This window comes from Erythranthe guttata, chromosome 14, assembly GCF_056151865.1.
Source record: "Erythranthe guttata isolate IM_541 chromosome 14, IM_541, whole genome shotgun sequence".
Classification (NCBI taxonomy): domain Eukaryota; kingdom Viridiplantae; phylum Streptophyta; class Magnoliopsida; order Lamiales; family Phrymaceae; genus Erythranthe; species Erythranthe guttata.
Window position 1 is genome coordinate 15,664,833 of NC_142546.1, and position 24,150 is coordinate 15,688,982.

At 33.7% G+C, this 24,150-nt stretch overlaps 4 protein-coding genes across 5 annotated transcripts; 2 read left to right on the top strand and 2 right to left on the bottom strand.

Moving 5' to 3' along the window:
* The first annotated feature begins 1,422 nt into the window (after nt 1–1,422).
* LOC105967306 (L-Aspartase-like family protein) lies at nt 1,423–5,415 on the top strand. Of its 2 annotated transcripts, XM_088813126.1 has the most exons (8): nt 1,423–1,775; nt 1,879–2,142; nt 2,268–2,384; nt 2,632–2,780; nt 3,519–3,810; nt 3,901–4,065; nt 4,458–4,727; nt 5,066–5,415. In XM_088813126.1, the coding sequence occupies exons 1-7, from the start codon at nt 1,518–1,520 to the stop codon at nt 4,710–4,712; spliced, it is 1,500 nt and encodes a 499-aa protein (XP_088669252.1). In that variant the 5' UTR covers nt 1,423–1,517; the 3' UTR covers nt 4,713–4,727; nt 5,066–5,415. The 2 variants fall into 2 exon arrangements, with proteins under 2 accessions (XP_088669252.1, XP_088669251.1); XM_088813125.1 differs by lacking the exon at nt 5,066–5,415 and having other exon boundaries at nt 4,458–4,909.
* Nucleotides 5,063–11,213, top strand: LOC105967295 (protein DETOXIFICATION 43). The gene is made up of 15 exons (XM_088813124.1): nt 5,063–5,149; nt 7,006–7,224; nt 7,340–7,501; nt 7,832–7,953; nt 8,065–8,373; nt 8,469–8,668; nt 8,792–8,927; nt 9,135–9,231; nt 9,370–9,470; nt 9,578–9,741; nt 9,887–9,958; nt 10,049–10,165; nt 10,335–10,430; nt 10,534–10,655; nt 11,030–11,213. The coding sequence occupies exons 3-15, from the start codon at nt 7,407–7,409 to the stop codon at nt 11,094–11,096; spliced, it is 1,698 nt and encodes a 565-aa protein (XP_088669250.1). The 5' UTR covers nt 5,063–5,149; nt 7,006–7,224; nt 7,340–7,406; the 3' UTR covers nt 11,097–11,213.
* Nucleotides 11,214–15,848: 4,635 nt separating this feature from the next.
* Nucleotides 15,849–19,334, bottom strand: LOC105967303 (zinc finger CCCH domain-containing protein 30). Its single transcript, XM_012991904.2, has 2 exons — nt 18,921–19,334; nt 15,849–18,240 (listed from the first exon to the last, which is right to left on the bottom strand). The coding sequence occupies exon 2, from the start codon at nt 18,199–18,201 to the stop codon at nt 16,216–16,218; it is 1,986 nt and encodes a 661-aa protein (XP_012847358.2). The 5' UTR covers nt 18,202–18,240; nt 18,921–19,334; the 3' UTR covers nt 15,849–16,215.
* A 3,234-nt stretch (nt 19,335–22,568) lies between these two features.
* LOC105967302 (uncharacterized) lies at nt 22,569–23,677 on the bottom strand. Its single transcript, XM_012991902.2, has 3 exons — nt 23,521–23,677; nt 23,193–23,423; nt 22,569–22,966 (listed from the first exon to the last, which is right to left on the bottom strand). Exons 1-3 carry the CDS (start codon nt 23,572–23,574, stop codon nt 22,808–22,810), a joined length of 444 nt encoding a protein of 147 aa, XP_012847356.2. The 5' UTR covers nt 23,575–23,677; the 3' UTR covers nt 22,569–22,807.
* Between the last annotated feature and the right edge of the window lie 473 nt (nt 23,678–24,150).

The following is a 24,150-nucleotide window of genomic DNA, read 5'->3' on the forward strand; positions in this document are numbered from 1 at the left end:
GTGCACCTATATGATTTAGCAGCGGTTTCGATTACCGAAAAAGAAAAGAAAAAAAAAAACATTGAAATATGAGAGATCAAGAATGATTTCGTTGAATAGTCAAACTACAAGATGCACAAACCGAATTCAATAAGAAGTTCAAACTAAATTTAAAATATGCCAAATTTTATTTTGACTCATGCATGTGTCAAAAGGAGCACTCGTGTGCTATTATAGCTTCGTTTAGGCATCGTTCGATAGAATTAAGTAATAAATATCGAATAAATATTTGAATGGCTAACAGTTGCATCTGAATGATGAATTAATGTTGAATAATTAAGTTCATTCGATAACTGAATATCGGTAATGTCTGAATAATATTGTTTCCCTGTTATATCCTTGTGCAAAACTTGAACTTTATTTGTTAATTAAATTTGATTAGTATAAATCAAGGTTCTAAATATCGGTTATCGGGTCTGAGGCGGTTAGGGACCGCCACACGATAAATCGGTGCGGCGGTGATTAATCGGAGATATATCGAAAATAAATCGGTTGTTAGATTTAATGAAATATATTTCTAAATATTATTTATTTATACTTAAAACGTATAAAAAAAATTGAACTTGATTCTCTCCTCATCGTTTATATAATCTAATCACATTACAAAAGTTTAACATTTAGAACTTAATTATCTCCTCATCGTTCTAAATGTTTTTTTTTTTATGCCAAGTACTTCTTACGGGACCGGTGAGTTTGGGTTTGATTGAAAGAGATAATGGGTTGGAATTGAAAATAAAAATAAAAATAAAGATAAACACCATATTTTCCTTGTAATAAAAAATAAATAAAAAAGTTAGAAAAAAAATATTTTTTCGATATATCGCTCGAAGTTTGACCCGATATATCGGTTTGATCCGCCACAAACCGCCTCGGACTGCCTTACCATCAAAAAATCGATTTTCAAAACCGCCTCACAAATATCGCAAAGGTTTATATATCGGCCGCCACAACCAATATTTAGAACACGGGTATAAATAAATAAACACAATTTTTGTTAATATGATCTACTTATATGATAAAATATAAAAATATTTTGATACGAAATAAAATTAAATATTTAACATTAATAAAATATAAATTTTTAAATCAAACAATTAATAAAAAATAACTTTCTCAAATGAATATACAAAACCAAAAATGTAAATAATTATTAATAATTAATAATTACAGTTAAACCTGTATAAATTAATACAGTCGAGACCAGAGAAATTGTATTAATTCAGCGAATTATTAAATTATCGAGTTAATAATTTAATACGTTTTCACCGAGTCAGGACTGGAAGAATCTATTATTTAATCGAAATTATTAATTTATGGAGTATTAATTTATGAAGGTTCTACTGTAATAGCATAAATGAACCAATCGGTAACCCAATTGGACCATTTAGACCCATTTTGAAACCCGACCCGTTTGAGCTCTGCTAATTTGCCCTAGCAATTACAATAATGGAGTCACCACTGTTACTCCACTCGCCAGAATGTTTTCCTCACTGTCGAAACCCTTCTCCGCCCCCACCGTTAGGTGCCCGATTCCGTCGCCGGCATCTCACCGCCGCTCATTTTCAGTCGCCGCCGTGCAGATGAACACCAAGGAAGCGAAGCTCTGGGGCGGGCGGTTCGAGGAGAGCGTCACTGACTCAGTCGAGAAATTCACTGAGTCGATATCGTTCGACAAAGCTCTCTACAAGCATGACATCATGGGCAGCCGCGCCCACGCTTCCATGCTCGCTCACCAGGTATCTATCTCCATTAATCTACCGATTCATTTCTCCAATTTAAATTGATTTCTTTTTTATTTTTTCCTTTCGTACACTTTAATTGAGGGTTTGGGCATTGTAGGGTTTGATCACGGACGATGATAGGGACAAGATTTTGGACGGCCTGGATGCGATTAAGAAGCAGATAGAGAGAGGAGAGTTCGAATGGAGGACTGATAGAGAGGACGTACACATGAACATTGAAGCTGCGCTTACTGATTTGGTCGGCGAGCCTGCGAAAAAGCTCCACACTGCTCGGAGTAGAAACGATCAAGTTTGCACCGATTTTCGACTCTGGTGTAGGGACGCCATTGATGCTATTGTTTTACGTATTAAGCATCTTCAGGTAGTGTTTTTTATTTGATTGTTGTTTGATTGAATGATTGATTAAATTCGTACATGTTAACGCACAAATTGCATTTTCGGTGTTGACTAACTTTGACTTGGACACGTGTTTTGTGCATTCTTCAGGCTGCAATGGTGAATCTTGCTTTGAAGAACGAGGGTCTGATAGTTCCAGGGTATACGCATTTGCAAAGGGCACAGCCTGTTCTTCTGGCTCATCTTCTTTTAGCATATGTTGAGCAGGTTAGTCGATTCCAACAGTATATAATTTTTTTTTTTTGGTGTCATAGTTGATTCAAACTGCTAAATTTAGCCTGTGTGTGAAGGGATGCTCACATGTTTTCTTCTAATTTGTGCTCTTGCTTCTCGATATTTTAGACACTAGTAATTATTTTGGTTCTAGCATATTTACTCCCAAGATTGTTTATTCATATTTTGTATTTTTATGATCAACTTCATAAACACTAACTGGTTCAATAAAATGTTTTAGCTCGAGCGTGATGCAAGCCGTTTGCTGGACTGTCGTGCGAGAATGAATTTCTGCCCCCTTGGTGCCTGCGCATTAGCTGGCACTGGCCTGCCCATTGATAGGTTTATGACTTCCGAGGCTCTAGGATTCACTGCACCTATGAGAAACAGGTAAGTGTATATTTTTTGTCCATGAAAAGCTAAAGTTTTCTTACATGCATCTCTCGATTTTTCGGTGTCCTTTTTCACTTGGCATTTTCTGAATGCAATTATCATTGTTCATTAGCACTGGGATTGAAATTGGATCGCAATTTCCGAATTCCGCCTATCCGACCTCAATATTTCTGAATTTAGAATAATAATTTTCATTCTGTATCTGAAAGTTCCGATTTCCATTTTTTTTTTTGGAATGGATTTGGATTTTGGACCACACATTGATTCCAACCTTTTCGATCCAATTTTAAAATTTGAAAATTCCAAAAAAATAATTTCAAAAAAATATTATTATGTCTGTTATATTAAAGGTGACTGAAAAATGGAAATTCCGAATTCACCACCCCCCCCCCCCCCCCCCCCCCCCCAATTCCGATCCGATATTTTTTCATTTCAGTTTCCAATTTCAATTTTTTCTCATCTTTTGGAACGGAATTGTTATTAGATTTTAACCCATATAAAAATGGATTTTCCCCAAAAGCGTTATCCCGATCTGATCCGTTTGATTTCTACCCAAAATTAGCACCATTTGTGGACCTCATGTTGTTTCATGTGCATATGACCATAATCTTGCTTGGTTTGTATTTGACTTTTATTAATTGCTGATGCTATCAGATTCCGTTGACAATTTCTTTTGTAGTTCCTTTAAATTCCTTTCTGTTCCCTCGATTTATTGGTGACATTTATATGAAACAGCATTGATGCAGTTTCAGATCGAGATTTTGTGATGGAATTCCTTGCTGCTAATTCCATCACAGCCATCCATCTCTCTCGTCTCGGCGAGGAATGGGTATTATGGGCATCAGAAGAATTTGGCTTTCTCACACCAAGTGACTCTGTTTCAACTGGAAGCAGTATAATGCCTCAGAAAAAGAACCCCGACCCAATGGAACTTGTCCGAGGCAAATCCGCCAGAGTTGTAGGTGACTTGGTTTCGCTTCTTGTATTGTGCAAGGGACTTCCTCAAGCATACAACCGTGATTTACAGGTTTAACATAGTAGCTCTTAATCCCGTTTTCTTTTTTTCTAATTTTATTTTATTATAATAATGTGTAGTCGTTTTGTCATTCTTGAACAGGAAGACAAAGAACCTGCATTTGACAGTGCGAAAGCAATAATGGGAATGCTTGAAGTGTCTGCAGAATTTGCAGAGAACATCACATTCAATCAGGAGAGAATTCGTAATGCTCTGCCAGCTGGTCATCTTGATGCAACGACACTTGCGGATTACCTTGTCAAAAAGGTATGTTCACATCCCGTTGTAGACAGCACAACATTCGACTTTCATTAATTCTAGTTTGTATCTCCTTAATTAGAAGTTAGAACTCTTTCTGCCAATAGGACATGAAAATTTCTTACGATCACTTGTCATCATAAAGAAGATCGAACGAGTAAAACTGAAAGTCTAGAACTACTTCATTGACATACACGGAAATGGAAAAAACACTATCTTGCGCTGACCCCCTTTTTTTTTCTTTGAATTCTATAAATAGACACAAAATATTCAATTCGAACCCCAAAATTACGCCATTTAGCTATGTTATGAGGGAATCTTATTATTAATTGCATGAAATTTTAGCCATTGATATTGTTGAACTTGTTGCTAATGGTGATATCGTAACTCTGTGTGTATAGGGAATACCTTTCAGAACTTCCCATGATATTGTCGGAAGGGCTGTCGGTTTTTGTGTATCGAGAAATCGACAACTCGAACATATGACTCTCACTGACCTCAAGAGTATAAGCTCGACGTTCGACGAAGACGTTTACGATTTTCTTGGAGTCGAAAATTCAATTAAAAATTTCAGTTCATATGGCTCCACAGGCTCGGAATGCGTGTCTAGTCAACTCGATTACTGGGTCACTAAGTTAGACTTGGTCAGAAAATGAGAGGGAGCTAATCATGTATGTGGCTCAAATTATTATTAGAGAATTTAATTGTTTTTAGTTTTTAAAGATTTGATGATATTCATTAAAAGACTTTGATATATATATTTTTTTTTCTTTTTTAAGTTTTGCAATTTGTTTTCTAAATCCCTCTCTTACATACACGGATGATTTGATTAATTTAAGCATTTTGTTTAATATATGCTTTTTGTTGGGATTTGTATAATCTATTGGTAGAAATATTAATGCTATTTTAGTAATTTAATTTTCACAACTAATTATTTATACTATGGTATTACTTTTTTTTTTTAATACAATATGATTATTATATATTTAAATTTTCTTCCTTTTTGCAGAATAAATAAATTGTTTTCGAAGGTATAACTGAGGAAAGTGGTCTTACATTGATGAGATTTCTGAGCTCACAAAGTCAAAAGTCGGTGAGAATATTTCCGACCATTTTCAACAATTTTATTGAAAGTTTAATTATTATACTATATTTATTTATTTAATATTTAATTTATAGCTAAAGCCCCAAAAACTCGTGGTGTGTTGTGCTAAAACAACACACATTTTTTAAAATTTTTGATAAAAATGGTCTACTTGTATTTATTCAGATACTTAATTATTTAGGTAGAATGTAATCATAATGACACAAAAATGCATGATCATTTTGATAATCAACTTAAGCAGTAGTTTAAGCCAACTTTTATCATGTAAAAAATCGAAGCTCTTGAAAATTAGTTATCGTTTTCGACATTAAATTTACGATCATTTTACGTAATAGTACGGATCAAAGTGTGCTTATCTGGACTAGGATTAACAAGTGAAGGTAATTTCATCATTCAATTATATAATTATGATCATAATTTTACGTACGATTTTTCGGGACTCGCCATTTGTCGTCAATTCTACCGATTTACGTACATTATTGTTTCTCTAATAAGCTTGTTATTGTACTGATTATTCAATAATTAAAATCAAAGATACATTTTTTTATTAGTTTTTTGGGAGTTATCTGGGGAGGGACTAGCAGGAATCTTTGTACTTGGGACAAACCCTTTCCAGACATTGACAAAACTCTCTCTCTCTCTCCCTCTCTCCCGCTCTCTCTCTCTCTCTCTCTCTCTCTCTCTCTCTCTCTCTCTCTCTCTCTCTCTCTCTCTCTCTCTCTCTCTCTCTCTCTCTCTCTCTCTCTCTCTCTCTCTCTCTCTCTCTCTCTCTCTCTCTCTCTCTCTCTCTCTCTCTCTCTCTCTCTCTCTCTCTCTCTCTCTCTCTCTCTCTCTCTCTCTCTCTCTCTCTCTCTCTCTCTCTCTCTCTCTCTCTCTCTCTCTCTCTCTCTCTCTCTCTCTCTCTCTCTCTCTCTCTCTCTCTCTCTCTCTCTCTCTCTCTCTCTCTCTCTCTCTCTCTCTCTCTCTCTCTCTCTCTCTCTCTCTCTCTCTCTCTCTCTCTCTCTCTCTCTCTCTCTCTCTCTCTCTCTCTCTCTCTCTCTCTCTCTCTCTCTCTCTCTCTCTCTCTCTCTCTCTCTCTCTCTCTCTCTCTCTCTCTCTCTCTCTCTCTCTCTCTCTCTCTATCTCTCTCTCTCTCTCTCTCTCTCTCTCTCTCTCTCTCTCTCTCTCTCTCTCTCTCTCTCTCTCTCTCTCTCTCTCTCTCTCTCTCTCTCTCTCTCTCTCTCTCTCTCTCTCTCTCTCTCTCTCTCTCTCTCTCTCTCTCTCTCTCTCTCTCTCTCTCTCTCTCTCTCTCTCTCTCTCTCTCTCTCTCTCTCTCTCTCTCTCTCTCTCTCTCTCTCTCTCTCTCTCTCTCTCTCTCTCTCTCTCTCTCTCTCTCTCTCTCTCTCTCTCTCTCTCTCTCTCTCTCTCTCTCTCTCTCTCTCTCTCTCTCTCTCTCTCTCTCTCTCTCTCTCTCTCTCTCTCTCTCTCTCTCTCTCTCTCTCTCTCTCTCTCTCTCTCTCTCTCTCTCTCTCTCTCTCTCTCTCTCTCTCTCTCTCTCTCTCTCTCTCTCTCTCTCTCTCTCTCTCTCTCTCTCGTAAAGATAACAAAATAATTATGCATGTACACAATACATTCGGGTTCTTCGAGGGAGGACGAACCGGGGGAGGTTTCTTTCGCATTCTTTTCCCGACATATTTAAATTTTTTTTTTTCTCGCTCATTTGTATTATTGTGAAGAAAAGAATTACACCATTTATTTAATATATACTATACATACAAGAAGTTATAAATTTCCGAAGTTTGTGGTTGCGTATTTTTTTTTCGCTTTATTTCATTCGTAATTATTTTTTTTGGGGTTATGGACAGGTAATTTTTGTTGGGAATACTTTGTTGATCAACTGAGGAAGGTTTATACTATGCTGCAGAAACATTATTTATTAAACAAACATGTCCCAATAAAGGGGTTGTAAGAACTTAGCTTATATATATTATAAATGTCACGGACGATCGATCTACTATATATATACTCGATTCATCGTCTTAAATTTTTCGAGCTTATTGACTCTTCTACTATAAGTAACCGCGGTATAATTCGATTCTTCTTTACTACACATTCGTGTTATCTTGCATTGATATTCTTAAGGTTAGTTTGTACATGAATATACATAATTAACAGTGTAATTGTAACTATTTGGAACAGCCCGAATTAAGATACACCGCGTTTCGACATTTTTCTTTTCGATCTGCATCATCAATAATCAAAATCAATGGCGGCGGCTGACGATTCTGCGGAGACGATTTCCGGGCCGACAGGCGGAAATTTCATGAGGATACCTATATTTGTTTTCTTCAAAGATCTTAGGTAAATTAATTATTATTATTATTATTATTATTATTATTATTATTATTATTATTATTATTATTATTATTATTATTATTATTATTATTATTATTATTATTATTATTATTATTATTATTATTATTATTATTATTATTATTTTATGTCCTAATTAATTAAATTAAAGTTGCTAGCTAGCTACATTTTCATGCAAGCTCTAATTCATCTCTTTTTAATCTTATTATTACTATTTATTTATTTTTTACTTTTTGCCACTGATGATCTGTATTACTGTATATATAAATTATATTATTGAATAATAATATATTTCTGTATTTTTCTTTTTCTTTTTAGGTCTGTTTTCAAAAGAGATGAACTTGGGATGGAAATATTACGCATTGCATTTCCGGCAGCACTGGCATTAGCTGCCGATCCCGTCGCATCTTTAATCGATACTGCATTTATCGGTCATTTAGGTATATATATATATATATAATTGTTTTTTCTTCTATTTATTTTTTTTTTCTTTTCATTATATTGTTAAAAAAGGCTGCTAATTTATATAAATTTCATGTAATAATTTGCAGGTGCGGTGGAAATGGCAGCTGTCGGAGTTTCGATTGCGATTTTCAACCAAGCATCAAAAGTGACAATATTCCCTCTTGTTAGTATAACTACTTCATTTGTTGCTGAGGAAGAAACTCTTAAAAGAATGAGTGAGAAATTACAACAGCAAGAAGACGAAGAAGATGACGTGGCGAAACCGTGTAATAAAGCTGGCAAAGAAATTCCGAAAGCCGCCATACTCGATGAAACTTCCATGATCGAAAACTTAGACAAGGGCTCGATGAATTTAGCAACGGATGAAGCTAAATTAGATGAAGCCCCTAATGATGGTACATATACTTACATACATACATACATACATACATACATTATATGAGATCCATTTTTTATTTTTATTGAAACCTATTATATTTTCGCGCAGAAGAATTGAAAATGACTAGTTGCAAATGTGTTGACGAAGCTCCGATAGTCAGCACGAATAAGGGGAAAACGAAGAAAAACGAGCGGAGGCATATTCCTTCGGCATCTACTGCACTGATTCTCGGGGGAGTTCTTGGACTCGTTCAAACCCTAATCCTTATATTTCTCGCTAAACCTTTGCTAAGTGTTATGGGCGTAAAATCTGTACGTATCGATCGACCGATCTTTTGGTTCTTTTTCATTTCTTGTTCATATAAATATTAGTTTTGCATGCTTTAAAATTATATATACTTTTTTCTGTTAGATGATTTGTAAATATATATATAGGGATCCCGAATGCTAGCACCGGCATTGAAATATCTAATAATACGATCACTCGGGGCGCCAGCTGTTCTTCTCTCGTTAGCCATGCAAGGTGTTTTTCGAGGTTTTAAGGATACTAAAACTCCTCTTTATGCCACTGGTAATGAAAATTATCGCACGTTTTTTTCGAGTTTTTTCCAAATATATATATATATATATATATATATATATATATATATATATATATATTCTAAAGTAACTCATGTTTTTATTTATTTTTCAAAAAAATTATCATTTCTGAGAGTCAATAAACAAAAACCTTAATTAAATTGCTAACTAGATTTTTTTTTTAAATTTATAAAAACAGTTGCAGGAGATTTAACAAACATAATTTTGGATCCGATTCTCATATTCGCATGTCGACTCGGAGTTAGTGGTGCAGCCATTTCTCATGTTCTCTCACAGTAAGCATTTCACTAAATATATATAATCTTAGACAAAAATAAATAAATAAATAAATATTTTTAAATAAATATTTACATATATTGATGTAATTTCCTTAGATTTTTTAATCATCTTTGGGATTTTTGTTGATTAATTAGGTACCTAATCTCCCTGATTCTATTGTGCAAATTAATGAAACAAATTGACCTAATGCCTCCAAGCATCAATGATTTACAGTTCAGTAAATTCCTCAAAAATGGCAAGTATACTTATTTATAACTAGATTTTTCGATACGTCGTCATTCGTTTTTTTTTTTTTTTTTTTTTTTTTCCGGAAAAATTAAAAATTCATATTAATAAATGCAGGTTTTCTTTTACTAGCAAGAGTTATAGCAGTAACAATCTGTGTGACGTTAGCAGCCTCGTTAGCCGCTAGGCTCGGTGCTACATCCATGGCTGCTTTTCAGGTCTGCTTACAGGTTTGGATGACGTCATCGCTTCTCGCCGATGGCTTAGCAGTTGCTGGACAGGTGTAATTATTTAATTTAATTAATTAAATATGTTCTTAATTCATACGATAATTATTATTTTTTTTCCGAAAAAAAATTTACATATAATTGTTTCTTGAAAATATTAATATTAGTATATATAATCTTGCATTATTTTTCTTTGCAGGCAATTCTTGCTTGTGCATTTGCTGAGAAAGACTATCGCAAAGCAACGGCTGCTGCAGTACGAGTACTGCAGGTAACTTTTGATCATCCGAAACGAAAAGATAAACAAATAAATAAAAGGATCGACTTTGTAAAATTGAAAAAAAAAAAAAAAAATTTGCAGATGGGATTTGTACTGGGATTAGGCCTTGCTCTTTTCGTTGGACTCGGGCTTGAATTCGGATCGGGGATATTTTCCAAGGACAAAAATGTCATTCGTATGATCGCCATAGGCATTCCGGTACGTATATATATATATATATATATATATATATATATATATATATATATATATATATATATATATATTCTTAGTTATTAATTAATTTGCATAAATTAAATCAAAATCATTAGCAACATTTTAATTGGTTCTGATTATTTTTTTTCGTTTTATGTTATCTACGATTCAGTTTGTCGCAGCTACACAGCCTATAAATTCACTAGCGTTTGTTTTCGACGGTGTCAATTTCGGAGCATCCGATTTTGCATACTCTGCTTACTCTATGGTAATTATCTTTAATAATTCTTATACATGTATTTTTTTTTATTTAATAGAAAATTTAATGTTATTTGCTTAATTAAAAGACGTACTAATTTATTTATTCCCAGGTTGTTGTCTCAATAGCAAGCATTGGATCATTATTTGTTCTGTTTAAAATTAAAGGTTTTGTTGGAATATGGTTTGCCTTAACCATTTACATGTTCTTGAGAACATTTGCTGGAATCTGGAGGTAATTATTATTTTTTTTAATTATTATTATTTTTTTTTTTTACTGCATAACCAAGAAAACCAATAAAGCATTTTATTATTATTATTATTATTATTATTATTATTATTATTATTATTATTATTATTATTATTATTATTATTATTATTATTATTATTATTATTATTATTATTATTATTATTATTATTATTATTATTATTATTATTATTATTATTATTATTATTATTATTATTATTATTATTATTATTATTATTATTATTATTATTATTATTTATTAATTAATATATTATGCCAAATTGGTATTGTGTAATAACAGAAAATTCATAGTAAGTATTCATTTGATTTAAGGAAAACAATTACTGAATTTATATTTGCAGGATGGGAACAGGAACAGGTCCTTGGCGGTTTCTTAGGAGTCGTCGATCGTCTACATCGATCGTATAATAAATCGTAGAAATTATGTATACTATTTACTATAATTAATTACATCAATATATAGAGTTATTTTTGCTACATTTTTTGTGTGTATCTTCCTTTTTTTTTTTTTTTTTTTTTTTTTAATTTAGGTCTTGTTTATGCCCTGGCATATCATTTTCATAGTATGTAACATTGATTATGAGTTATAAATCATGTGATATAAATTGTTGTGAATTCGATTTAAGCAGTTCATATATTTTGTTCAATAAACAGTAAATCACAAACGATGAACACGCAGATATAACGTGGTTCGAATCAGTGTGGTCCTATATTCATGGAAACAACAATAATGACGTTTTATTATCAAGATCAAAAATATTTTACAAGCCTACACACGCACACCAAGAATACACAGTAAACTCTCCTCGTAAATGTTTTTTTTTTTTTTTTTTTTAGTAAATTCAAGTCTTTTAGTGGATGATTATTTGTATGAATCTATAGCACAAAATTACCGACACTTTTTATCGGGTGTCGCATTTAATAGACTAAGTAAGACGCCCAATTGCATTCAACAATGTATGAGAAGTTGTGTCCGCTATCCTAGAGAACAGTTGATGTTAAATTTTTCTGGTAAATTACGGTTATCCCTGAGGTAAGGTTAAATTACGAATAAATTCATTATGTTTGGGTAATTACAACCAACCCCCATCAACTATGAATCTTCATAAACGTCCACCTTATAGGGTCAAACTCAACAATATCTTCTATATTTCGTGGAATATTCTCTAGTTCGTTCTTGTTTAGTTTATGATGTACCATAATATGTTATTTACAAGTCAAGAGACACATTTTATGATCATGTTGTTTCAAAATATGGAGCTCGAATGAGGTAAAACAGGTACAAACTAGAAAATATAATCTAGAAAAATTTCGTAAATTTGACAACGCAATGGTGAACGTCTAAGAAGATTAATAGTTTGAGAGTCGGTTATAATTATCAAAGCATGAGGGTTTTTTTCGTAATTTGACATTGTTTCTTGGAATGATCGTAATGTACCCTATTTTCAGATGCATGAATAAATTCGGAAACAAATATTTTATATTAAATTGCCGACCAATGTCATTGCAAGTTCCCGTAACGGCCCCACACGGCATATATATATAGGAATTATTTTGTAGACCCCCTCATTTTCAAATTATATAGAACTAATTACCAAGTGGATTACACTCTAGGGGAAACCCCCATCATTTCGAAAGTATTTTGACATACCCCCCTGGGCTACCTTGAAGTTCCTATAATACCCTTCTAAAATCAGTTTTAAACCCTAGTCACTCACGGTCTCTCTCTTCTTCTTCCAGATTCAAAATCCCGCCTCCACAAACCTCCCACCGGCGAAATTGCTTCCCGGAGCCATAACTCTCTCTCCGGTGGTCGGAATTCGATGGTTTAAATACCGTTGGATTCCTCTCGTCGATCTCTTTCTTTTGGTGGTGATTTCATTCAGTTTCGAGCGTTGATCTGTTTCTGCAATTTTTTTTTCATTCGAGGACGATGGTCTTGCCGGAGCTTTATTTTGTGTTCCTCCCGTCGAAATTTGACGGGTCACCCACCGTTGGATTCCTCTCGTTGGATCTATATTTTGATGGTAATTTCGTTTATTTTTATATTTTCAGATTTATTTCTATATTTTTTTGCATTTGTGGGCGCGCGGAACCGTGAGTGGTTATTAGCGGCGTCTAGGGTTTTGGTAGGAGGAGAGGGGGTGAGGAGTCACTGTCTGTTTAATTTAAAATATGTAGCATTTCCCAGCAATAACCTCTCTCTCTATCTCTCGATCTCTTAGTGTTTGTTGATTTTTGAGGGTTTTGATGTTTTTCTTCAAATTTTGTTGATTTGCACTAAAGTAATTTCTTTTTGTTTTGATTTTGCAATTGCAGCTTAATGAAGGCCATTGATCATTTCCATGAAGGTGTCAATTTTTTTTTTTTTGATGTTACATCTGATTTGTTCAACAGACTGTATACATTATTGTACATTACAATACATTACTATAGTAACATGTAGTTACATATGTATATATTTGTGTATTTTCGATTTGTATTTTATTGGTTATGATGGTATTTATAATAAAAATATTGAAATTTGTAAATTTTTGTTGGGGTTTTATGAATTTATTTTGTATAAGTCAGTATTCGTATGTGTATACAATTGATCGACTAAAAACATGGGGAAAAAAACGAACATAACAATGAATTACTATAGGTACTATATAGTTACATGTAGTTATTTTCAGTACTGTAAACATATTGTTTTGAAAATTAAAAAAAAAAAAAAAAAAAATATATATATATATATATATATATATATATATATATATATATATATATATATATATATATATATATATATATATATATATATATATATATATATATATATATATATAACAAACAGGTTTATAAAAAAAAAAAAAAAAGGAAAATAATAATAAATAAATCAGCGAAAATGATAAATGCAGGTAGAGAAATGCTGAATGCAGTTTGGCCGAGAATTGCATATAAGGGTAGTATAGTACTTTCGCTTCTCCAGGGGGATATGTCAAAGGATGATTTGGCTTGCGTTTATCCCTAGTTTATTTGGTGGCTAGGGGGGTATGTAAAATAACCCCATATATATATATATATATATATATATATATATGCAATTCTCGGTCAAACTGCATTCAGCATTTCTATACCTGCATTTATCATTTTCGCTGATTTATTTATTATTATTATTATTTTTTTTTATATAATAAACTTGTTTGTTATATATATATATATATATATATATATATATATATATATATATATATATATATATATATATATATATATATATATATATATATATATATATTTTTTTTTTTATTTTTTTTTAATTTTTTAATTTTTTTTTTATTTTCTTTTTTAATTTTCAAAACAATATGTTTACTGTACTAAAAATAACTATATGTAACTATAGTACCTATAGTAATTCGTAGTTATGTCCGTCTGTTTTTTCCCCATATTTTTAGTCGATCAATTGTATACACACACGAATACTGGCTTATACAAAATAAATTCATAAAACCCCAACAAAAATTTACAAATTTCAATATTTTTATTATATATCACCTCAGAACCAATAAAATACAAATCGAAAATATACAAATATACGCATATGTAACTACATGTTACTATAGTAATGTATAAAATGTACATTAATATATACATCTGTTGAACAAAGCAGATGTAACTTCAAAAAAAAATTTGCCACCTTCAAGGAAAGGATCAATGGCCTTCATTAAGCTGCAATTGCAAAATCAAAACAAAAAAAAAAAATTACTTTAGTGCAAATCAACAAAATTTGAAGAAACATCAAAACACTCAAAATCAACAAACACTAAGAGATCGAGAGATAGAGAAAGAAGTTATTGCTGGGAAATGCTACACATTTTAAATCAAATAGACACTGACTCCTCACCCCCATCGCCTCCTACCAAAACCCTAGACGCCGCTAATAACCACCCACGGTTCCGCACGCCCACAAATGCAAAAAAATATAGAAATAAATCTGAAAACATAAAAATAAACGAAATTACCATCAAAATATAGATCCCGACGAGGGGAATCCAACGATGAGTGGCCCGTCAAATTTCGACGGGTGGAACACAAAATAAAGCTCCAGCAAGACCACCGTCGTCGAATGAAAAAAAATTGCATAAACAGATCAGCGCTCGAAACTGAATGAAATCACAACCAAAAGAAAGAGCTCGACGAGAGGAATCCAACGGTAGTTAAACCATCGAATTCCGACCACCGGAGAAATAGTTATGGCTCCGGGAAGCAATTTCGCCGGTGGGAGGTTTGTGCAGGCGGGATTTTGAATCTGGGAGAAGAAGAGAGAGACCGAAATGTGAGTGGCTAGGATTTAAAACTGATTTTAGAAGGGTATTATAGGTACTTCAGGGTGGCCCAGGGGTGTATGTCAAAATATTTTCGAAATGAGGGTTTCCCCTAAAGTGTAATCCACTTGGTAGTTAGTTCTATATAATTTGGAAATGAGGAGGATCTACAAAATAATCCAGATATATATATAATGGTAAAATCCCATAAAATAATGAAGAAAAAATATATAAATATTGTTGAAGGACAATGCATCCATCATTTTGCCAACAATTCCAAAAGTCTTCCACCCACTTCTCACTTCTTCCTCCCACGTTCCATACTTCTTTTTTAAGTTAGGTTAGGTCACTTTTATCCAAACTTTAAAATAATAAATTATAATAATTTATATTTTTAGAGCAAATTACAACCATTCCCCCCGACGTAAAATCAAATTTTGAATTTGTTTGGGTAATCGCAATCATCCTTCAATTATACGTCCACTTTTACGATGTCAAAGATACCTACTGAATGAACGATTATTTCGTAAGAAAATACATAATTGAAGGATAATTGTAATTTACTGAAACAAGATGAATATTTTCGCTACTTAACCTTACCTCAAGGGAATTGTCGTAATTTGCTCATATTAATTCTGATATAGATGATTCAATAGAAGCCTTTGGAAGAAAAAAAGAATACAAACCCATTGAGAAATAATTAGAAGATTTATGTCCGATGAAAATGTTGAAAGCCAAGAAATTTAATCAAAAACCAATGGTTATAGCAATTAACCACATCTCTAATTGTTTCTTCCCTTCTAAAAATCGAAATCGTAGTGTCTACATTACACGGCGGAGATGCACGAACATGTAAATAAAAGATTCAATTATTAGCCGAAAATCGAAAAAAAAGATAATCTTAGGATTATCCCAAGTACAGAAGAACTGGGGTGTAGGTTTCCTTCAGTACAACAGCCCACAGATAATAAATGGGAAAACTCATGTTATATAATATTAATAATAATAATCAATAAATAATTAAGTAGAATACATGTTTCATCAGAGTGAGAGAAAAAAATATGTTAAAACCATAATAAAACTTCAAAAGCTGGATCCACCTTTGCTTTGCTGCAGCCAAGAAAAACTTGTATCTGATGTGTTTTTTTTTAATTCCCTAATAGTCATCTTCTCTAACCGAAAATGAATTAATTTCTTGTGTTTTTTTTACCGGACCACCCCTAAAGCCGAATGTTGGAAAACTCACCAGATACCGCCGCTACAAGAGGCTTCTCCGCCAATATCTCCGGCGGTGACGATTCTTTGACAAGAGATTGCACCCATGACAAGTCAGGCTCTTCCCCTTGTTCAACCGAAGGCGTTGTTCTCTTCAGAATACGTTGATCATCTCCACCACCCACTGACCAATCAGCTCTTCCGTTGGGCGAACCCCATTTGGCCCAATGGGGCGACCCGACTGTAGGGGAACGGGTTGACCCGATATCCCAGCTGGATCCAAGCCCCTGCCCCTGCCCTTGCATTTGTCTTTGCTGAGCGAAAGCGGAGAGATGAGCGCTCAATGGTGAAGATGACGTCTCTAAGCTTCTTGGTGACATCATCCTCGGAGACGAAGAAACACCACCGCCACCAAAAGAAGCCTGCAGTAAAGGGTGCTCCACGTTTCTAGGAGAAAACCCATTGTTAGTGTTATTATTGATCGGTTTACTATGCGTCGGAGAAAAGAAACCAGGAGCCATGTCCTGGTCGGAGAATCTAGGTGAAGAAGAACCAAACTCCGACGAAAAAAGCTCCTCGAGGTTCGAAGGGGTCAGCGTTGACTTTGACCGACCGCAACTTCTCAACATAGAAGAAGAATTCGAGGGGTGCGAGAAACACGCCATGTCATTCAAAACCATCTGCTGCGCATCAAAATCCTGCAACATAATATTCCGGTCATCCACCGGAATATCCCGAGCGCTGAGCGAGGATCTCAGGCGACTCGACTGGAAGTTGCTGCCGGGGAGATGAAGAGTCGGAACGTTCGGCTGAGGCCAAGCCGGAGAAGAATGAGACATTCCGTTAGCCGTCGGAGAGAGAGTTCGATTATTGAATGGAGGCGGTGACATGGCAGCGGGGTGCGATGTGGGCGAACCAGGCAAAAGGCTCAAAGCTGCAGCCATGTCCATGAAAGTAGCCGATCTTGGAGAAGGCACACCCGAGCCAGTAGAGACGTACAATGGCCGAAGCTCTTCATGAGTGTGTGCAAAAAAACACACCTGCCTACCGCAGCTAGTGCCATCTTTGCACAGCCTCGTGCGGTACTGTGCAGGGTGCAGCCAGCACTCGAAAACACCGTGCGCGTACTCGCACATGTCGCCTCTCCTACAAGCACCCTTTCGGAAATCAGGGCAAGGCACGCAGCTGTAATGGAACTTCCGTGGGTCTCGCCTGCGCGCGTTTTCTCCAGGGTGGACAAAGGGGCATTCTGTCCAGTCGTGAGAGTACGCCCTCGAACAAGGCCTCACCTTGAAGGAAAACATTCGGAACTCGTCGCTCGAGTATATGCTGTTTCGAATGTCGGGCAGAGACGGGTCCACTGGGTACTGTTTCTTCTCGGAAATTGAATTTGAAGGAATGTCGATGAATTTTGATGGAGAATATGTCGGTGACATACTCTCTGGAGATGATGACTGTGATAAAACGGGCGAAGACGCGTTAGAATTACAATTGCCAACTGACCCATCAGAAGTGTTGTTCACGAGCAAGTCCTCTAAGGCAGCTTTAGCACCGGCAGCCAGTGGAGGAGCTACAATTACATCGACAGGGCGCTGCCCATAAGCATCTTCGATATTCGGATCAGCACCAGCAGATAATAAAAGTTTGACAATATGAAATGCGTTAACGGACCCTCCGAAAGCAGCACAGTGAAGGGCAGTCCATTTGTCACGACCACACAGTTTATTCAAGTCAACTTCCGGTAGAGCAACTATAAGCTTCAATACATCGACACTACCGTACATAGCAGCTACCATTAATGGTGTTCTTTCTTCTTGTATGATCTGCTTCGACCCTTTTTTACGAACATACCATGGTCCAGCCTCATCCACTCCGGATAAATCGAGCTCGATGGATCTTCTGAAAGCTTCGACATCGTTGTTGGCAGCGAATTCGAGCAGACTGGAGAAGGAATCCACCGTCTCAACGGACAATCCATTCAAGCCCTTCATTGTTTTTTAAATTTTACTACAGCGGAATGCTCCGATCAACTGTGAGTCAACAAAAAAAAAACATGTGCTCAGATACAAAAGGGGATAATCCGGTTTAACCTAATACATGAAGGTGATAGCTTTTATAACAATTGAATTAGCCTTAGACGTGTAGAATCAATTAAAAAAACATTCTACCACTGATTTACGGTCGTGTATTATGCCCGAAAATGATTTGCGTACAATAGCAGACACAAGGGAAAACATTTTACCAAAAAAAGCATTAAATAGAATCAAATACCCAATCCCAGGTGACAAAATTGAAGAAACAAAATCTTTTATTTTTTTATTTTTGTTGCTACTTCTTCAAAAGCAGATTAATTTCTTCATGTTTCACCAATTATACTCTCGCACAAAAACGAATCTTCAACTGGAAAAAGGCATATAACTAAATATAAATTACTCAAAAAAATGTTCACTACCCTCATAAATGGCAGCACGTGCATAAGAAACCGTCAGCGGCTCAGCAGAGATGAAGATCGTAAATAAATAAATAAATAAAATCGCTACACAATCTAACCTAATCCATAGATACACACAGATCAAATCTAAAAGCTAATAAATAATTTCACAGAATCAAATCAGCATAAGCTTTACAGAAACACATCAAAATCAGATCAGTTCAAAATGAAGTCAACGCAACTGAAGGAAGAAAAAAAACACACAGAAGAAACCCTCACCGGTTTCCCCAAAAATCGCAGCTTCCATAGAAGATCTGAGAATCAATCGGACACGTCAGCGATCAATTGCTTGAAGTGACAGAGAATGAAAATCCGGAGCAGAAAATTGGAAGGTCATCGCGAAAAGTTCTCTGTAACGAGTTACATATAGATACAGGAGTGTTGTATGTATAGGAGGAGAAAATCGAGAGAAAGCGAAAGAGGGGGAAGCCTGGTTTGTTTTGTAGCGAGAGAGAGAGAGAGAAATTGTTTTAGATATTGTTTTGTACTCTGCGTATTTATGTGGAAGGACCTGTTGTATGTATATGTGTATGTCAGTATCTTTCTAGAGAGAGAAAGTGAAGAGAGAGAGAGAGAGAGAGAGAGAGGAGCGGTTTTGAAATTCAACTGAGATGAAATTGAAATTGAAATGAGGTTGAAATTAACGCGAAATGAAATTTTTTGTAAGAATCGAATTTAGAGTGGTGATTGGGAGGTGGGGTCCAGTGGGGAATGGAAAAATAAAAGGAGGTAGGAGTATTGGACGGTGAGGACTAAGGCTTTGTTTGGCAACTAGTGCTTGCCTTTTTTTTCTTTTTCTTTTTTCTTTTATAATTTTTTTCTCTTTTTTTTTTCTTAAAAAAGAAAAAAAACAACTATGCCACAAATAAAGGAATAATGAAAAGAAAATTGGTTTCTTAAATTCGACTGTTTTACACCGTATATCTACACATAATTAATATAGGCATAAGTGGATGCATACTGACTGCAATATTCATCGTGTGCAGTGTCAAACAAACCGATAAAGTAGAAGGTTCGAATCTCCCAATAATCGTGAACATATATTTTGAAATTAGGAATTGAGAGAACTGAAAAATTAGGTATTGAAAAAATCTAGTATTTCGAATTGGCCCATAAATTGGTACTATGTAGTATTTGAGTAAGATATCAGCTTTTTTTATGTGATACGTTTAGTGAACTTCATTGAGTTTTATTATACTATCTGCATGTATGGATTTTTGCGTATTCGAAGCATATGTGCACATATATTTGTGTGATATGTGATGCTAAAAAAATATATAATTTATATATCATATGGACAAAATCAATAATTGGTGAAGAGTGAAGGTGGTATTTTAGGTTCTAAATCTTGAATTCTTCTTTTATATAAGAGTAATATTTTATTTTTTTGGATTAAAACTAGTAAAATGTTGAAGAGATCAAATTTGAACTAGTCAAAGCCCATTTTTTTAATGGGCACATAAAAATGTTATTATGTATTTCTATTAAATTAGGATTCTACATATTTATTAATACTTCATAAGTAATGTATATAAATATATATGCTTGAAATTTTATTTTGTAATTTAAATAATCAAAAATATTTTTTATATACTATATTGTAGATGTATAATTATTCTCTCAACACAATTATAGAATGTAGATATCATTTTTTGAGACGAATATACTCCACCAAACAAGGCCTTATAGTTGGAGCTAGTCAAGTCAACAAGGGTGGAGTGTCACGGATTTGAAAGGAAAAAATAATATTGATATGAATTTATAGTTTTAAATCCGCCAATGACGCACAAGAATGAAAAGCAAAGTGGAATAGTGAAGGAAAAAGTTGAATAGTGGATCCATATATATAGCAGGCAAAAGTCAATTTTGGTCTCTCACTATATATTTAATTAACCGATTTTTCTTATGTAAAATTATTTATTTGGACTATTTCATTTTTCTTATGTATATAATGATTTGTGGTAGGACCAGAGTAACTACATCGGACTCATCAACTTGTTGAATCCGTAAAATTTGATAAAAAACGACGTAATTTTATTTATACAGTAGAACCCCGATAAATTAATACTCAATAAATTAATAATCTCGATTAAATAATAGTTTCTCTCTGTCCCGATTCGGTAAAAACATGTTAAATTATTAACTCGATAATTTAATAATTCGCTAAATTAATAGAATTTTCCCAGTCCCAACTGTATTAATTTATAAAGATTTAACTGTATTATGTAGTATAATAAATTAATAATATATACTGCATCAAAAGTTATATCTATAATAACGGCGTCGTATCGTTTTGTCTATAATTGTCAATTTATTTTAAATCTTATCTTATAAAGTCTTGAATTTAGTTACTCTTTTTAATGAATTTATGATTAAAACATATTAATTTTGATTTACTATTTGCATTCATCATTGTTGTTTATTCACGTTGGTTTCGATTTAAGATTTTACGTTTAATCATTCATTTTAATTTCTAAATAGTTTCGGGTAAAACTTATAAATTATATATATAAAAACATACGCTTAAATTATAACGGGTTTCGACCCGTGAAAATTTGGTCCTATTTATAAACCCGCATGAATCTAATTGAAGACCCACAAATTTAGTTCCTTCAAATTAATAACCGATGTTTGACAATGCAGTGGTTGATTCTGCTAGAATCGACGGGTTTATGACCCACGCGCACTCCTAATTTGTGAAATTAGGCACTTTGGGAGTAGAGGAAAACTTCCCATACAAATAATTGTAACCTAAAATAAAATACATGTACCAAACTAAGTAAATATCACTTTGGATCAATACAATATATAAAAATAATATCTTTTTGAAAAATAATATACAATTGAATGTAAAACCATATATAGTGACAAGATTTCATTAAATATTCAAGTTTCAATTAACAAATGATTAAAATATTACTAACTGTTGAAACCCACATCAATTATGATATTAAAAAATAGGGTAAATTACAAACACCCCCTGAGGTATGGTCAAATTACAAAAAACCCCCTCTTGTTTGGATAATTACATCTACCCCCTCAACTATGATTTTTTCTTAGACCTCCACCTTTATGGTGCCAAATTCAACATAGTCATCTAGATTCCGTGAAATGTGCTCCAGTTTGTACTCTTTTTGTGTAAAAAATACAGTTTCTGATGCACCACAAACTGATATATACAAGCTAAAAATCACATATTATGATCATCTTGCTTCATAATGTAGAGTTTGAATGGGATAAAACGGGTACAAAAGTGATAATATTCCATATAATCTCGAAGATTCCACTAAATTTGATGAGTTGAGGGGTGGTTGTAATTATCCAAACAAGAGGGGTGTTTTTGTAATTTGGCCATACCTCAGGAGGGTATTTGTAATTTACCCTAAAAAATAATTACTACATATTATTTATATTGAAGGGACATCTACTTTTCATAATATAAGGTAGATGAATTGTCTGATTTTATTAATAAAATCCCCATGATGGTTTGTAAATTTGTAATATGATAAATTACATTTACTTTGTTATTTTGTTAATAGAAGGTCACGTTTGATTGCCAAATAATCTAATAAAACTCAATCATTTTGTCTGGTTGCCAAATAATCTAATAAAACTCAATCATTTTGTCGGAACTTCAAATGTACAATAGAAAAACCTAACTAAAAAACAACATAAACCATAATACCATAATATCTAGACAAATTATTGAAGATTACAAACATCAAACGAAGTCTAATATTAGTTAATCAAGACTAATTTTCTCATCAATTTTTTCGTCAGTGCTAAAAGAATCGAGCATAAGTGACGATTATGATTTCAAAAAAAAAAAAAATCGAATAATCGAAAAATCATAATCTGCGAAAAATATTCCAAGAATGAAATATTTCGCATCGGAATCGAAATAATCCCAAAGTTACCATTCTTATTCCACCCAACTTTCATGTCTAAAGTTGATTAAAAACAAAAATATATTCCCAATCATATTACTATGTATTACACATTTCAAATGTTTCATTAAAAACAAAAAGCAAAAGGTGAAATGCAAAGCACACCAAAAATCAATAACATAACCAAAAAAAAAAAGTGACAAAATAAAATAAAAATAATTAGGCCTTAATTTTGTTACTATGCTTCATTTTCCCTCCAACACAAGATTTAACCAACTGCTTTAAACCCTTCTTAGAAGGCGAAGGCGACTTCTTCTCCGATATTTCCTTCAATTCTTTGCTTTCGGCTTCGAACTCTTCTTCGAGTTGCATACACATCTGATCACACCCCACCCAATAAATAATTAATTAATAATAATAATAATTAATTCCTCAAATACGGTAGAATCTCGAAAAATTAATAGTATAAGCGCTTATACTATTAACTCAATAATTTAATATTTCATTAAATTTATATTACTTTATAGAGGTTCAACTGCATATAAGATATATTTTTCTTTGAAAAAAATTATAATTTAGAAAATAGAATATATTTTAAAAATACCTTGAAGATAAGATCTTCGGCATGGACTAACCGTTGGATCAAGGTGCCCTTCTGTTCAACCTCCATCAACACCTCATCGACGGGGCGGCACCGCTTCTCTAGACTTTCCGGCGAGAAAGAAGGGCGGGCTTCGCTCGTTAGGGTTCCGCTAGAGGTCGTCGACGCGTACGAACTCTTCGGAGAGTAGTGGTCCCCACCACCGAAACTCATTATATCTTGCAATTGCTTCATCTGATAAAATTCATCACATTAAATTTGAAACCATGCATATTTTTGTTCTTGAATTTCTAGAGAGAGAAAGAAGAGAGAGAGATGTACATATACTTACAGAGTTATCAAGCCGATTCAGCCTAGAGATAATTGGTTCATCAAATCCTGTCATTTTTTTTCAGTAGGGTTTCTTCTTTTTTTTCTTTTTAATTTGTTTTTCTGTAAGAGTTTAGTGTAAATAGTGTGATCAAATAATGGATATATATAGAGAGAGAGGGGTATATATATAATGGCTGTACGTGTATTACAGTTAATGATAAGTTCATTGTGGTGATGTGTATTAACAAGACACGTATTACATTTGCATGCACTTGTAATAGGAAGTTGCCACGTGTGCTATACCTCAGATTACTTTATTGCGTATGTGTGCAAAATGCAAAATTGACTTTTTGTATGTTCATATGTTATCCGATTTTGTGTTTCAGTCGGTTTATTTATTGGTCAGATAACATGTGAAATTTAATTGGATAAGATTTAATTGTATATATATATATAATATATATATACATGCATTTATAGCTACTTATTTTGATTTTGTATGTGTGAAAATGCTCGTTGTTATGCTATTATCAAACAGATCATTCAAGAGTCTTCCTCGAGTTTACAAATATCTATATAATATATAAATTGAAACCCTCATGGTCTAGAATTACAACATGTGTCATCCATGTCACCATTCACGTAGGCA

Coding starts and splice junctions, on each gene's coding strand:
- LOC105967306 (XM_088813126.1), top strand. CDS start 1,518: ATGTTTTCCTCACTGTCGAAACCCTTCTCCGCCCCCACCGTTAGGTGC. Junction 2,385..2,631: donor TTTTAGCATATGTTGAGCAG/GTTAGTCGATTC, acceptor AAAATGTTTTAG/CTCGAGCGTGATGCAAGCCG. Junction 3,811..3,900: donor CATACAACCGTGATTTACAG/GTTTAACATAGT, acceptor ATTCTTGAACAG/GAAGACAAAGAACCTGCATT.
- LOC105967295 (XM_088813124.1), top strand. CDS start 7,407: ATGGCGGCGGCTGACGATTCTGCGGAGACGATTTCCGGGCCGACAGGC. Junction 9,232..9,369: donor ATTTCTCATGTTCTCTCACA/GTAAGCATTTCA, acceptor TTGATTAATTAG/GTACCTAATCTCCCTGATTC. Junction 9,959..10,048: donor CTGCAGTACGAGTACTGCAG/GTAACTTTTGAT, acceptor AAAAATTTGCAG/ATGGGATTTGTACTGGGATT.
- LOC105967303 (XM_012991904.2), bottom strand. CDS start 18,201: ATGAAGGGCTTGAATGGATTGTCCGTTGAGACGGTGGATTCCTTCTCC.
- LOC105967302 (XM_012991902.2), bottom strand. CDS start 23,574: ATGACAGGATTTGATGAACCAATTATCTCTAGGCTGAATCGGCTTGAT. Junction 23,424..23,520: donor TGAATCGGCTTGATAACTCT/GTAAGTATATGT, acceptor GAATTTTATCAG/ATGAAGCAATTGCAAGATAT. Junction 22,967..23,192: donor CCGAAGATCTTATCTTCAAG/GTATTTTTAAAA, acceptor GGGTGTGATCAG/ATGTGTATGCAACTCGAAGA.